At 49.3% G+C, this 14,326-nt stretch overlaps 1 protein-coding gene across 1 annotated transcript in view; it reads left to right on the top strand.

Moving 5' to 3' along the window:
* The window catches only part of LOC136467038 (uncharacterized), a 78,771-nt gene that overhangs the window by 19,182 nt on the left and 45,263 nt on the right, over window positions 1–14,326 (top strand). The window contains 11 exon segments of the mRNA XM_066465592.1: window positions 1,448–1,543; window positions 1,673–1,740; window positions 2,067–2,187; window positions 2,257–2,469; window positions 3,302–3,529; window positions 3,644–3,753; window positions 4,120–4,216; window positions 5,472–5,570; window positions 5,661–5,801; window positions 5,939–6,004; window positions 8,603–9,067. Coding sequence (XP_066321689.1) covers window positions 1,448–1,543; window positions 1,673–1,740; window positions 2,067–2,187; window positions 2,257–2,469; window positions 3,302–3,529; window positions 3,644–3,753; window positions 4,120–4,216; window positions 5,472–5,570; window positions 5,661–5,801; window positions 5,939–6,004; window positions 8,603–9,067 — 1,704 coding nt within the window.

Genomic DNA, 14,326 nt, shown 5'->3' with positions numbered 1-14,326 from the left:
GTTTCTCTCTTGTACATTTTCATCAGGAACCCTTTCCTACTCTTTATTCTTTTCCCCGCCCTTCCACCTTTAGATTGGCCGAAGGATACGCACGTTTACGCGTGACCTGGAGTCCGCACATCTTTACGCGCAAAGGGTGATTTTTTCCCAAGCGCCAAAAGATTGGGAGGTGGGATTGGGAGTTGTTGGAGATGATTTTTTTCCTATCCTCCTAAAAATCCTGGATTGGGAGAGTGTTTTGGATACTCTTGGAGATGCTCTTAGTTTAATTACTACTGAGGGCCTGTATGGAATAGATTCTTGGCCGATTCTGGTAAACAAAAGCGGACTGAGGCCTCGAAACGGCCCCTCGTACCCGTTTCCTTCCCCCGCTGATTCTCTTCACAACCCATTTACACATGTAAGGAGATTCTCTTCACAGCCCCCCTGTCCGCAGCTTTTGCTCGTTGCTAGTCTGCTTTTTCTCCGGCTCCGCTACCTGACTGCTCCTTCCTCCTCGTCCTTCGACTGATGCTGCTATACCTTCTTCGCCCTGCCGCTCCTCTTCCTCTCAGCGCTCCTCTATCCCACCGTGCCTCCATGCGCCACCGTCGTCTCGTCCTCCTTCGCTGCCGAGGTCCTCCCCACGGTCCTTCGTTGGCCCCGCCGCCTCCTCGCTCTGGCCCCTCGTCGCCTAAGCAAGGAGGCTGCAATGACCGAGATTTGGCAAGTGCAACTGAGGATCGGGCGAGGGGACACCAGCGGTGGCGGCGGCACTGGGAGGCGTGGCTGCTTCGCCGTGCCTGAGCAAGAAGGCAGCAGCGCCTGCTACCGGTGAGGGGACGCCGCGCCTCCACGGTTTTTCTCCCCTAGAATCGGCATAATAGACAGTAAGCTTTTCATTCCCATGATTCTTATGAAACCTAGCTGTGGTAGAAAGCCAGCTTTGATTCGAAGCGAGGTTGAGAGAAGTTGGTCCAAACAGGGCCTAATACCAAATAGCTAAGCACAATACACAACTATTATACTAACGTTGTCCCACTAGTCCTTGTTTTTGAGGCTGATCTTGACCATTCCAATCCTTGCACTAAGCCCATGGAAACAAACTCACCCTAATGCCTTCGTTAGAATGTCTGTGATTGATGCTGACGGAATCAGCAAAGATGCTACCATTCTCTGAGTACTCACGGATGAATTGATACCAAATGTCGATATGCTTGCTTCATTCATGGAAGACCGATTCTTGCTTCATTCATGTATTATAACGAACGTGCGATAGCATCTCAAGATTTCTCATTTTTTTGTGCGCCTAGCAACAATAATGAAGTCTAGAAACAAGAAATCAAGAAAGTATCCAAACAATCCATGTACCTATTTATGTGTAGCTTATTATAACTTAGCCAATATGGAAACTTTCTTTGTTGTCATTTTTGTAAAGCTCACTTATTGGTCTTGTACTCATCATTAGGTTCTGAAGGAGAGTTATGAACGATTTATGGAGTTCATTAAGCGAAGCAACGCCGTTAGTCCGACAGTAACTATGGAAACAGCAACTGCTCTACAGGTACATTTATCTTTTTTTTTGGGGTCATATAACCCAAATATTTGGTATCTAGTTGAATTTATTCACATTCTATTTGTTGTCCATACTGAGCTGGAGCTTTAATAATTTATCTAATCTTCTGAACTGCAGTTGAAGTTGGAGCAGGTCACACGCAGGGCTCAGGAGCAGCTTCAGCTGGTGTTAGAGGAACAAAGCAGGTATATGTGCTTCTGGGTTCGAGTACTTTTACTCTAATCCATGACCTTTTGTTAAAGCAGGAAGTATGCTGAATAACATTTGCATTTCATTCTTATCATAAGTGTCAATGTTTCATAGATGAATCTGTGATAAGTGTGGTTTTTGTCCTCCGATGCCTGAATTTTTATTTTTTTTTAAATTTTTTTTTGACTAGGTTCCTCATATTATTCAAGACTATTTTTCTTGCATCTGATATGTTTTCATGTCAACATTTCCTATTGTATGCTTCAATCCGTTGCCATTATGTGTTTGTTTTGGCTGTCACAGTTTGATGTTCTTTTTCTAGATTTGGACTTGATATTGATCTGGATGCACCAAAAGTTAGGATTCCCTTGACTGCTAATCAACCTTCGCTGGTCAATGAGTACTTTGTTCTTGATTTTGGCCATTTTACATTGCATACAAGAGTAAGTTCTTGGCCCTCGAGTATGTCATACTGTTGAGCTAGTTGTTACTAACTGTTTTTTCAACTACAGGATGGTAGGCATGATGAAGAAAGACAGAGTCTGTATTCAGGCTTTTATATTACTGGGAGGGATATGGCTGCTTTCCTTATTTGTGATTTAGCTCAGGACATATACTCAATACCTGAAAGTTTAGATCAAGATACCCTCCTTGGTCATACCTCTGATGATAATCAGTTCAGTTCTCTTCTTGATCGCTGTGGAATGTCAGTGATAATTGAGCAGGTAATTAAGGCGACCCTTTTGCATTACATATTTTAACTGTTGAAATATATAAATCTATGAAGTTAGTTTTCTTACCAAATTACCTTTTTGGCTTAATGAAATATGGCAGCTATTATTGACTGATATTTATGAGCTCAACTTGTTAAACAGACTGGGTATTGTATTATTCAGCAATGCTGAACTGTTGTTTAGAACTGCTTGCTGCCTGATTCAACTGTTTTACTGGAATTTGTCAGCCTCTTATATTGTTTAGATGAGCCCCATCCAACAAATGAAGATTTACAGTAGTGGTAATTTGTCTCAGATAACTGAAACTGAGATGCTCATGCCATTGCTACCTAATATTGCGCATATTATATTGCTTATTATGCATCAACACTCTCCTTTAATTGTCTGAAAATATCTTGACAAAATACATCTTCATAAGTGCCCTATTTACTTTTGATTTGCATGTATGAGTTAGCTGACATAGTTGGCCTTATAGGAGATACATAGGGAATTTGCCATTTTTGCATTTGGTGCAAAATTTGCATGTACAAAGGACCACTACTGTTGGGCTTATATGATATAAGTATGAACAATTTTTGCATTGTTATCTTGAAGTGCTCTTTTATTTTTACATGCCCTATCTTCTTTTTGTTTGTTCTTATTTACGAATGTTAAACATCTTTGGTTGTTCATACTTTTTTTGAAGGGTTTTGGTTGTTCATACTGATTGGGTACATAGGGGAGAAAATCTGTCTAATATAACGAATAGAATTTACTCTACACTATTTTTTTTCCATTGAAATGCATGAAAAATATTGACTTTTTTTTGTGTGATGACATGAAGATCAAAGTTCCACATCCGAATTATCCATCAACTCGTGTTTCTTTTCAAGTACCCAATCTGGACATTCACTTCTCACCAAAAAGGTACTGCAAGGTAGTTGAACTGCTTGGTGTGCTTTCCCACATGACGGGAAGCAATAATGAACATTCAAATAACCACGAAAGTGGTAGCTTGGCACCTTGGTATCCTGCTGATCTAGCTGGTGAGGCTAGAACTTTGGTTTGGAGGGTATGAAGTTACACTTTCGTTCTGATTGAATTTTCTATTCAACCATATTGTATCATGCCATGCATCTGTTCAATTTGCTAATACAATATTTATATGTTTTATTTTCGGTTCAAGGGCATTGGCTATTCGCAAGCTAAATGGCATACTTGCTATGTTGTATTATCTGGGATGTATCTATATATTTTGGAGTCAGAGTTCTCCCCAAATTACCAAAGGTGTTGTAGGTATGCACTATAGTTTCCTAATTCTCCTCAGAATAAAGAAAATATATTTAATCTTGTCAAAGTGAGATGAGCATTACAATGGCCAAAAAACTCAATTTTCCTTCTTTAGTTTAACATCTCTGAATTTACTAAAACAACTCAATTTTCATGAAGAGTGTAGCAGTCCGTATGTGAGTTTCATTAGCTTTAAATAAACTTTGTATTCTCCAATAACACTTATGTATTAGACTATTAGTGTTAGTTTACTAGTTGAGTAGAGATTTTAAAGAAATTGTTCTGTTATAGAAATAGATGGAAATTAGGATTATCTATAGGTTTGTTAAGTTTTTTTTATGTCATTTATGCTTTTGATATTTGGTTTTGCAGCATGGCTAGTCGCCAAGTATTTGAGGTGCCACCAACTAGTGTTGGCGGATCTCTTTACAGTATTGGTGTGTGTTCTAGAGGTGGAGACACACATAAGGTAAGTGATTGGGTCCTATTTGGACTTTATGGTGATATTTAAGGTCTCTGCTGGAAATTCTGAAATTGAAAGTTCGTAAGCTGATTCGCTAATTGTTTGTGGAGCAATGTTTCCAATCTAGAGCCCACTTGGAGAGCCGATTAGGCATGGAAATTAGATGTGTTTATAATTTACCTAAATAAGCAGGGGACCAAATGTTCATAGATTCTTGACATAATGTTGTAGTCCCTCTGATTCCAAATGCAATGATTGTGTCTTCAACACTGCTGCCCTGACTGTTTCCTTGGTGGTGAGGACAGTAAAAGAGGAGGGAGCCCTATGGTGTTCGGCTGGGGCTCAGGGCCTCTGGGATGTTTTATTGGTTATTTTTCTTTTCTTGCTGGTCGTTTTCTTTGTTTGAAAGTGGCAGGCTTGCTCATTGTGATCAGTGCAAGGTTGGGTTTGGTATGTGTTGTGTGTGGTGTCTTGGTTTTGTACATTTTTACTCTTCTTCTTTATGATGAAATGACACTCGGTTTTCATGCGTAGTTTGAGAAAAAAACTGTAAGTTGTGTAGGATATTGATACAGTCTACAATGCCAATGCGTCAAGACACTTTGACATGTAATTTTTGTAATGTATTACTATTATAAATAGATAAAATTGATATTATGAAATTATTTTTCTGTGATGGATCTAGTAACATCAACCATATATGCCTGACACTTTGACACAGTCGACCTATGTAGCTTTCCGCCACCGTTTCAATCAAATCACATCTTTCATGTTAATCTTAGAACCTGATATTTGTTTGCAGGCAGATTAATGCCTTTGGCATGGTCTAATGTTATATATAGTTCATTCATGACCACATCAGCCCTATAAATATTGGAAGTGATTAGAAAAAAAATAAACATTTTCTTAAATAGAATGGAATCAGGAAGGTCATGCTAACTAAAGTCTTTGCTATGTATCATGTAACATCATAAAAAACAAACGGCTTCGTCAGTTTGTTTTTTGCTAGCATGCACTATTAAGCGTCTTAAACATGTGTGAAATATTAAGGCATCTTCTCATACTCCTCACTTTTATTACTTCTGCTCAACACTTCGTTTCCCCCTTTTAACCTCTATTTACTATTAATGTATTATACAATATTTATACATAGTATGTTAAATATGAGTCTGTTTTGGAACGCCATTCTTTATTAGAGATTAACAACAGGATTTTGCCCCCATTCAGTTATCGTTTTCTCTAAGCATTATTCCATATGCAGGCACTAGAACTGACCAGCACACTGGTAATTGAATTTCGTAATGAAATCGAGAAGGCTATGTGGATGAAAGCACTTGTCCAGGCGACATATCAAGCTTCTGTATGCCTTTCTTTACATACAAATACTTAACATATGACCATAGCTTGTAATGGTTTGTCTTATGTCTCGTGCCTTCCTTGCTTTTTGTAGGCCCCTCCTGATGTGAACATATTAGGAGACCCTGTCAGCCATCCCCCAGAATCAAGTACACCACGACTTAATAGCTTGGGATCAGTGGATCTTGTTGTGAATGGCTCTGTTATTGAAACTAAACTTTCACTGTATGGAAAGGTAAAGTATTACGTGAAATTTTGGTAATTTTTCTCAAATGAGACCTGGATGCATTATGCACCGGGTTTGTGTATATTCAAGAAGCAACTGACTGCCATATTGATTACTTTGTTTCCCCCTTTATCTCACTATTATAGCTGGACAGAAAGAACAATGATCCACAAGAGATTCTAATGCTAGAGCTCCTTGGGAATGGAGGCAAGGTAATTGTTCCAATCTTACTTGAAGTAACATGAATAATAAAGAGTATTTCACTGTGGATGCTTAAACTTTTCATGGATTCTCGTCCAGTGTTATCAGATTGTATATTCGAGGCTAGTCATAAAACCATCGATCAGACACCTAATTGCGATTAATCGTCAATTGGGGTCGATTAGCCTATAACCTTTTAATGCCTTAAGGGAGAGGCCGGTGCAGGACTGCAGGCAGAGCCACAGAGGCCCACGGCAGGGGAGAGGCGGGTGGAGCTGCAGGGGTCCAGGAGGAGGGGAGCTGCGGGCAGATCAGAGGCAGGAGTCATGGATGCTGGTGAGGGAGAGGTAGCTGGCCAGGCACGGGCTTAGGTGGTGCCGCGGACAGAGGCAGCACAATCAGAGTTGCAGGTGCTGGTGAGGAAGAGGCAGGAGCGGAGGTGGAGGTGCAGGCGGAGGAGATGCGTGCTGAGGCAAGAGCTGCGCCAGCGAGGGAGAGCGTAGAGGCAGCTGAAGCGGGAGAACGGAAAAAAGACGTGTGCTCGATGAAAATGGCCATGGCTGCTCATCCACTCCTCTTCACTGCTTACATAACTGTTAAAAACCTAATGGGCCATCTAAGGGTGGGCCAAATTCTTCCTAATCCCACCATACAAATTTTTGAGCTGGCCCAACTAGTTATCCAGATGCTCTTATCAGACGACTTATCATGATTAGTCGTCCGAGGACCCTTATTGAGTCCCATGTTATGATAAGGACTAATCACGATTAGTAGTCCGATCTGATAACACTCTTCTTGTCTAGGACCTCCAACTAAAAAAGTGACGAGTTGGGTCCTGGATCATATGGCGTTCTTTAGTAGAGGTCCAAAGCCGGCCATGTCACCTCTAGATGCCTACATGGCCATGCTGGCGCTGATAAAAAATGCAAAAGGCCCCTCCCTCCCCTCTTTCCCCCTCTCTCCCTTTCTACTCCCTCTTCCTCCGCTGCGCCTCCTGCTGGCTCCATGCGTGTTTGGCCGCTTTGCACGCCGGCCGTGAGCACTCGTGATGAGATCCCGCTAGGGTTTGTTCCCGATCTTTCGATGAGAGGTGTGGGATAACTCGATTGATGGATGGAGACGATGTTCACAGCCCGACTACAACCTTCCAAGCTGCGCCTTAGCAACCGATACACCACCTCCAATGGCTGCCGCGATCTTGTGGAGCGTGTCACCCGACCACTAGGGCACTTGTCCTGCAAGCAATCGAAGAACTAGCAAGAACAAGTATAGCAAGTACTGAATTACTAGATGTAGATGAAAGTTTCAAACTCAATCTCAATTAAGGTGGGGTTCCGAAGACAAGAAGACGGACGGCTGATTCAGCACGCGCGCTTACAAGCAAGTAGCGAGAGCTAAACTTGATCTAAACAAAACCCCCACTATTCTTGATGGCGGCTAAGGAGTATATGAAGGTGGAAGGACGACCAGGGAGGTGTTGGGGTCGTTCTCCAACCCTAGGACGCGTCCCTAATGGACCCAACTTGATACATGGCCCATTGGACCAAACTAAGGTGACGCAGCACCTTTGGACAGACAAGCTCTCAGTCGTAATTCAGTCATTGCGGCCGCCTCAAAACAGATATGGACTTGATTCCAGATCCATATGAAAATAGACTTCATAAGGATTCCATGAAGTACTTGAACGCCCCAATCCGAGTCCGTATGCGACCGTGGTGACCATCACAAGTTGGAGCTGTCCTGGAGTCCGAATTCAGCCTCCGCGAATCCTTGTCCCTTTCGGTCCTCTCCCTGGTTCCGAACCAAAACAAGAGTGCACGCGTCTCCATGGTCTAAATATGATGGACAGGAACTCAAGAGTGAACTTACTTGATGATTAATGTGACGAGTACGGGCGTGAGTAATAGGACCAGAAACTGGTACTCGTGTCGGCGTGGATTTATCGTTGGTGTTGATGTCCTCATCAACTCGCGTGCACCGCTTGCTGTGCCTTGGCCCTTAATCTTCTTTAGTTGAGGTGGTAAGAGCTGATATCTGCAAAATCGAGGTTGATTGTTGAAATCACGTAAAGAAGTTTGGGCACGTCCGACTCACATTGTCCGAGAAAAGTTCCCACTTTCTCCCCCATAATAATCTTTGCCAATTACCATCTTCCAAAAGAGTACATAAAAGATACAGTGTGTTTCCAGTTATTATTTTTCGCATAATAGAAGAGCCTGAGTACATCATCTGTTTCTGAAAATTCACAGATGTAAACAGAAATATAATAATTTAGGATCCTTGCATCTTTTACTTACTAAATTCCTCTCCAAATTAATTGTTATGCGTATTCAAATTTGAATCGTTGCATGAGTGATTTTATACTCGTCGTTTCCCCTGCTGTTCTTTCAGCTTCTCAACTGGTTTGTGTTGTGAGATAGAGGCCCTTGCAGTGATTACCTAGTTGTCTTGCTTATACTTGTATCCATTGTTCTCCCCTTCGTCCATCAATCGATTTTCTGATCAGTTTTGTAATTCATGTTATTAAGTTCAGCAATTGTAGATTATGGTTTATTATATTCCGTTTCATTTTCTGCTGACTCCATTGTTTATTGGTATGTATAATGTAGGTTAATGTTGTTCAATCTTCTCGTGGTCTTAGTGTGAAAACGAAATTGCATTCATTGAAAATAATGGATGAGCTACAAGGTCGTCTTTCAATGTCTTCAAAGTATTTAGCATGCTCTGTCATCAATGAAAGTGTGGAAGCTACCTGTTCTGATACTCTTGATAAGGGGGGTGACCTAAGCACCTTTCCTGTGGATGAGGATTCTTTCATGGATGCATTAACAGATTTTACTCCGGACCAAAATTTTAATCTGCATGACAGTCAAATTCCCAACTTCATTTCTGATGCAAATGAGTACAGTGAAACAGTTTCAAAAGATGGTTCATGGTTTGATGGGGACGAACAGAGCGTGAAACCTACTGAAATATTTTACGAGGCACAAGATAATAATGTGACAGATTTTGTTGTTCTTGCATTCTTGAGCAGGAGTCCTGATTCTTGTCTTTATGATGGTATAGATTCACAGGTAATTCACATTGAAAATTAGTCACCTTCTAGTTTTGTTCATATTGATAGGATAAGTCTCTCTTGGCAGTCTTTGTGGGGCTGGCTACAGCAGCATCTTGACTGAGAGGACAACATCCTTGCAGCTGGTCTTTAGCTAGGACAGCATCTTAGAGGCAGCATCTTAGAGGACAGCATATTAGGACAGCATATTAGCATCTTAGATTAGCATCTTGGCATATGCTTAGCTGGTTAGCAGCCTATAAATATGTATCCCCAACTCCTCAGGTGGGTATGGCATTTGTGTCAGAAACAAAGAAAATTGCCCCAACTCCTAGTGTCATCCTCTCTCGATGAGACTTAGAATTCTACTACTACCAAGAGTAAGAATTCAGCGACTAACAACAGGTATCAGAGCCGTACTATCCTGTAGCCTGAGCATCTCCTGCTCATCTCCTTTCCCAGCCACACAACAGCCCCAGCTAGGAGCAGCAGCAGCTTCGGCCGCTCCTGCTCACTCCTCTCCCTCTGCACAGACGAGCAGCAGCTCATCTGAAAGCAGCCCTCTCCCCACGCAGCAGCCCCCCCGGTAGCGCGTCATGTCCGCAGGGCAGTCTCAGCGCTCGGTCGCCTCGAGCACGCGGCGTCGGCAGGAGGCCGAACTTGCCGCGGCAGAGGAACGCGAGCGAGCGGCGGCAGAGACCGCTGCGGCGGCGGCAAGGGCGTCGAGGCTGGCAGCGGCGGAGCTGGCAGTAGCCAGAGCGGAGGCGGAAGCAGCGGCGGCGACGGATGTAGCGCGTGCGGCGGCAGCAGAGGTCGAGGCCCTGCGTGGCAGCATCAGCAGCTCCGTTTCTGCTGACGACAGCGCCGACGCGGACCTCGAATTGCTAGGGAGGGAGACAGGACGAGCGCGGGTGGTGCAGTGGGCAGCCGCGCACGCCCACGAGTGCGGCGGTAGCCCCGACAGGCGCGGACGCGCCGGTGGCGCTCCTGGAGGAGGCGCGCACGGCGGCGGCGCTCCTAGAGGAGGCGCGCACGGCGGCGGCGCTCCTGGAGGAGGCGCGCATGGCGGTGGCGCTCCTGGAGGAGGCGTGCACGGCGGCGGCGCTCCTGGAGGAGGCGCGCATGGCGGTGGCGCTCCTGGAGGAGGCGCGCACGGCGACGGTGTTGGACGGGTCGATAGAGAGCGCGGCCTTCACAGGCAGCGTGGCTCTCTCTCCCTGGATCGGTACCGTGGTTACCACGGGCTCCAGGCTGTCGTCAGGGACGTCGGCCCCGGCGGTGGGTGGCCTACCCTCATCAAGACCAACTATGTCGAGTGGGCTGCGGTGATGAGGGTAAAGCTCCAGGTGCGGCACATGTGGGAGGCAGTTCGGTACGGCGACATCGACTACGACCTAGATCGACGGGCGCTGGATGCCCTCATCGCTGCAGTCCCGCCCGAGATGCAGTTCTTGCTTACCAACAAGCGGACTGCCAAGGAGGCATGGGACGCCATCGCTGCGGCATGCATCGGCAGCGACCGCGCCCACAAGTCCACACTGCAGGCACTTCGCAAGGAGTGGGAGAACCTTGGCCTTCAAGCCCGGTGAGGACGTTGATGACTTCGCTCTCCGTCTCAACACTCTGTTGCAGAAGATGGTGCAGTTCGGCGATGACACCTACGGCGAGGAGAGAGCTGTCGAAAAGCTCTTCCGCTGCGTCCCCGAGAAGTATAAGCAGATGGCTCGCTCGATCGAGTCTCTGCTGGATCTCTCCACGATGTCGATCGAGGAGGCGATAGGTCGCCTCAAGGTCGTCGACAGCGATGAGCCACAGTCCCTCTCGGGGCCCATCATCACTAGCGGGAAGCTCCTTCTCACTCGGGAGCAGTGGTTTGCCAGCCAAGGTGACCGGAAGAAGGGGGAGCCTTCTTCCGCGACAGGCGGCCGCAAGCGTGGCAAGGCGCGCAAGGCGCGCAGAGACGCCCAGGCCGGGGCGCGAGGACGTGCTGAGGGTGATACCCGTGGAGGCGCCCAGGGCGGCGCCGCCGGCAGGCACAAGCCGGCACGGGACGACGCCTGCCGCAACTGCGGCCAGCTTGGCCATTGGGCCAAGGACTATCGACAGCCACGGCGTGGCCAGGCCCACGTCGCACAGGCGGAGGAGCCGGCTCTGTTCATGGCACATGCAAGCATCGAGCTACCTCCAGCGGCACCGGCCGCAGCGGCTCTCCTCCACCTTGACGAGCCAAAAGCACACGCCCTCCTCGGCGACGGCTCCGGCAATGACAAGACTGACGGGTGGTGCCTCGACACCGGCGCCACCCATCACATGACCGGTCGACGGGAGTTCTTCACCGAGCTTGACTCTAGCGTCCGAGGCTCCGTCAAGTTTGGGGATGCCTCCGGCATGGAGATCAAGGGCGTCGGCTCCGTCATCTTCACCGCCGTGTCTGGTGAGCATAGGCTGCTCACCGGAGTCTACTACATCCCCGCGTTGAGGAACTCCATCATCAGCTTGGGACAGCAGGATGAGAACGGTTCGTGTGTGGTGGTTGAGGATGGAGTAATGAGGATTTGGGATCGCCGTCGCCGCCTTCTCGCCAAGGTATCCAGAAGCGCAAATCGACTCTACGTCCTTAACGTGCAGGTGGCACAACCCCTCTGTCTCGCTGCTTGTCGGGACGACGAGGCGTGGCAGTGGCACGAGCGTTTCGGGCATCTTCACTTCGAGGCCCTGAAGCGGCTCAGTGCCACGGAGATGGTGCGAGGCCTGCCGTGCCTCGACCATGTGGAGCAGCTCTGCGACGTCTGCGTGTTGACGAAGCAGAGGCGACTCCCCTTTCCCCAACGGGCGAGCTTTCGAGCCAAGGAGAGGTTGGAGCTTGTGCACGGGGACTTGTGTGGCCCGGTGACACCGGCCACACCGGGAGGACGACGCTACTTCCTACTGCTCGTTGACGACCTCTCCCGCTACATGTGGGTGATCGTCCTCAGCAGCAAGGGAGAGGCTGCGGACGCCATCAGGCGCTCGCAGGCTGCTGCGGAGTGCGGCCGCAAGCTGCGCATGCTGCGCACCGACAACGGCGGCGAATTCACGGTTGCTGAATTCGCTTCGTACTGCGCTGATGAGGGCATTCAGCGCCACTACTCCGCGCCGTACAGCCCACAGCAGAACGGCGTCGTCGAGCGGCGCAACCAGATGGTTGTGGGGATGGCTCGGGCCCTTCTCAAGCAGAGGGGGATGCCGGCTGTCTTCTGATAGAGGCGGTGGTGTCGGCCGTCTACATCCTCAACCGCTCGCCTACCAAGGCGCTCGACGGCAGGACGCCGTACGAGGCTTGGCATGGGCGCAAGCCGGCGGTCTTCCACTTGCGGGTCTTCGACTGCCTTGCGTTCGCCAAGGAGCTTGGCCTCATCAGCAAGCTCGACGACAGGAGCACTCTGGGAGTGTTCATCGGCTACGCGGAGGGCTCGAAGGACTACCGCATCCTCGACCCGAAGACATAGCGTGTGCGCACGGCGCGCGACGTTGTGTTCGACGAAGGGCGAGGATGGGCGTGGGACAAGGCGGTGGACGACGGCTCGGCTCCGACGTACGACGACTTCACTGTCGAGTACGTCCACTTCGAGGGAGCTGGGGGAGTAGGCAGCTCTTCTTCGGCGAGCGCGTCTACCCTAGTCCCCGAGCCTCCACCGACCCCGGCGCCTGTTACTCCGACAGCACCACGCTCTCCAGCAAGGACCTCGGCTGCGATGAGTCCATCGCCGGCTCCACCACAGCCGGTATCGCCACGCACTCCAGCACCGACAGGCACCTCTCCGGGCACGTCTACTCCAACACCAGCTCGTGTCGAGCACAACCCGGTTGAGCTCGCTACTCCGCTCTTTCATGACGAGGAGCGCATTGACGCGTACCACGACGGCGAGCCGTTGCGGTACCGTACGATGGAGAAGTTTCTCGGCGACCAGCCGGTGCCGGGACCGGTGCCTCACGACCTGGAGGCGCAGTTGCACCTTGCGTGTGACGACGGCGAGCCTCGGTCGTTTGCAGAGGCCGAGAGACACGCGGCATGGCGCGCCGCGATGCAGTTGGAGATGGATGCGGTCGAGAAGAACCGCACCTGGGAGCTTGCTGACCTTCCTCGTGGTCACCGCGCAATCACCCTTAAGTGGGTGTACAAGCTGAAGAGGGATGAAGCCGGCGCCATCGTCAAGCACAAGGCTCGCTTGGTGGCACGAGGTTTCGTGCAGCAGGAGGGGGTCGACTTCGACGACGCCTTTGTTCCTGTGGCACGGATGGAGTCCGTGCGACTCCTTGCGCTAGCTGCCCAGGAGGGCTGGCGTGTTCATCACATGGACGTCAAGTCGGCGTTCCTTAACGACGACTTGGAGGAGGTCTACGTGCACCAGCCGCCGGGATTTGCGATCCCCGGCAAGGAGGGCAAGGTGCTTCGCCTGCGCAAGGCCCTCTATGGCTTGCGGCAGGCACCGAGGGCGTGGAACGCCAAGTTGGATTCCACGCTAAAGGGGAATGGGTTTCGAGCAAAAGCCCACACGAGGCGGCCATCTACCGACGGGGCAGTGGAGGAAATGCTCTGCTGGTGGGTGTCTACGTCGACGACTTGGTGATCACCGGCACCAAGGATGCGGAGGTGGCGGCATTCAAGGAAGAGATGAAGGCCACCTTCCAAATGAGTGACCTGGGGCCTCTCTCTTTCTACCTGGGAGTCGAGGTGCACCAGGATGACTCCGGTATCACGCTTCGACAGACCGCCTACGCCAAGCGCGTCGTTGAGCTAGCTGGGCTCACCGACTGCAACCCAGCTCTCACTCCGATGGAGGAGAGGCTGAAGCTGAGCCACGATAGCACGACGGAGGAGGTGGACGCTACGCAGTGCCGACGTCTTGTGGGGAGCCTTCGCTACCTCGCCCACACACGGCCGGACTTGGCATTCTCCGTCAGCTACGTTAGTCGGTTCATGCAGCGATCGACGATGGAGCACCAGCAGGCTGTGAAGAGGATAATCCGCTACGTTGCGGGGACTCTCGATCACGGCCTCTACTACCCTAGGTGCCCTGGGGCGGCACACTTCGTCGGGTACAACGACAGCGACCACGCCGGCGACGTCGACACCAGCAAGAGCACGAGCGGGATCCTCTTCTTCCTCGGCAAGTGCCTCGTTAGTTGGCAGTCGGTCAAGCAGCAGGTGGTGGCCCTGTCCAGCTGCGAGGCCGAGTACATAGCGGCCTCCACCGCTTCTACTCAGGCGCTCTGGCTCGCTCGACTGCTCGGTGAT

Source organism: Miscanthus floridulus, chromosome 7 (assembly GCF_019320115.1).
Source record: "Miscanthus floridulus cultivar M001 chromosome 7, ASM1932011v1, whole genome shotgun sequence".
Classification (NCBI taxonomy): Eukaryota; Viridiplantae; Streptophyta; class Magnoliopsida; order Poales; family Poaceae; genus Miscanthus; species Miscanthus floridulus.
Note: the sequence above shows the minus strand (reverse complement) of the source record. Positions and strands in the feature narration are given on the sequence as shown.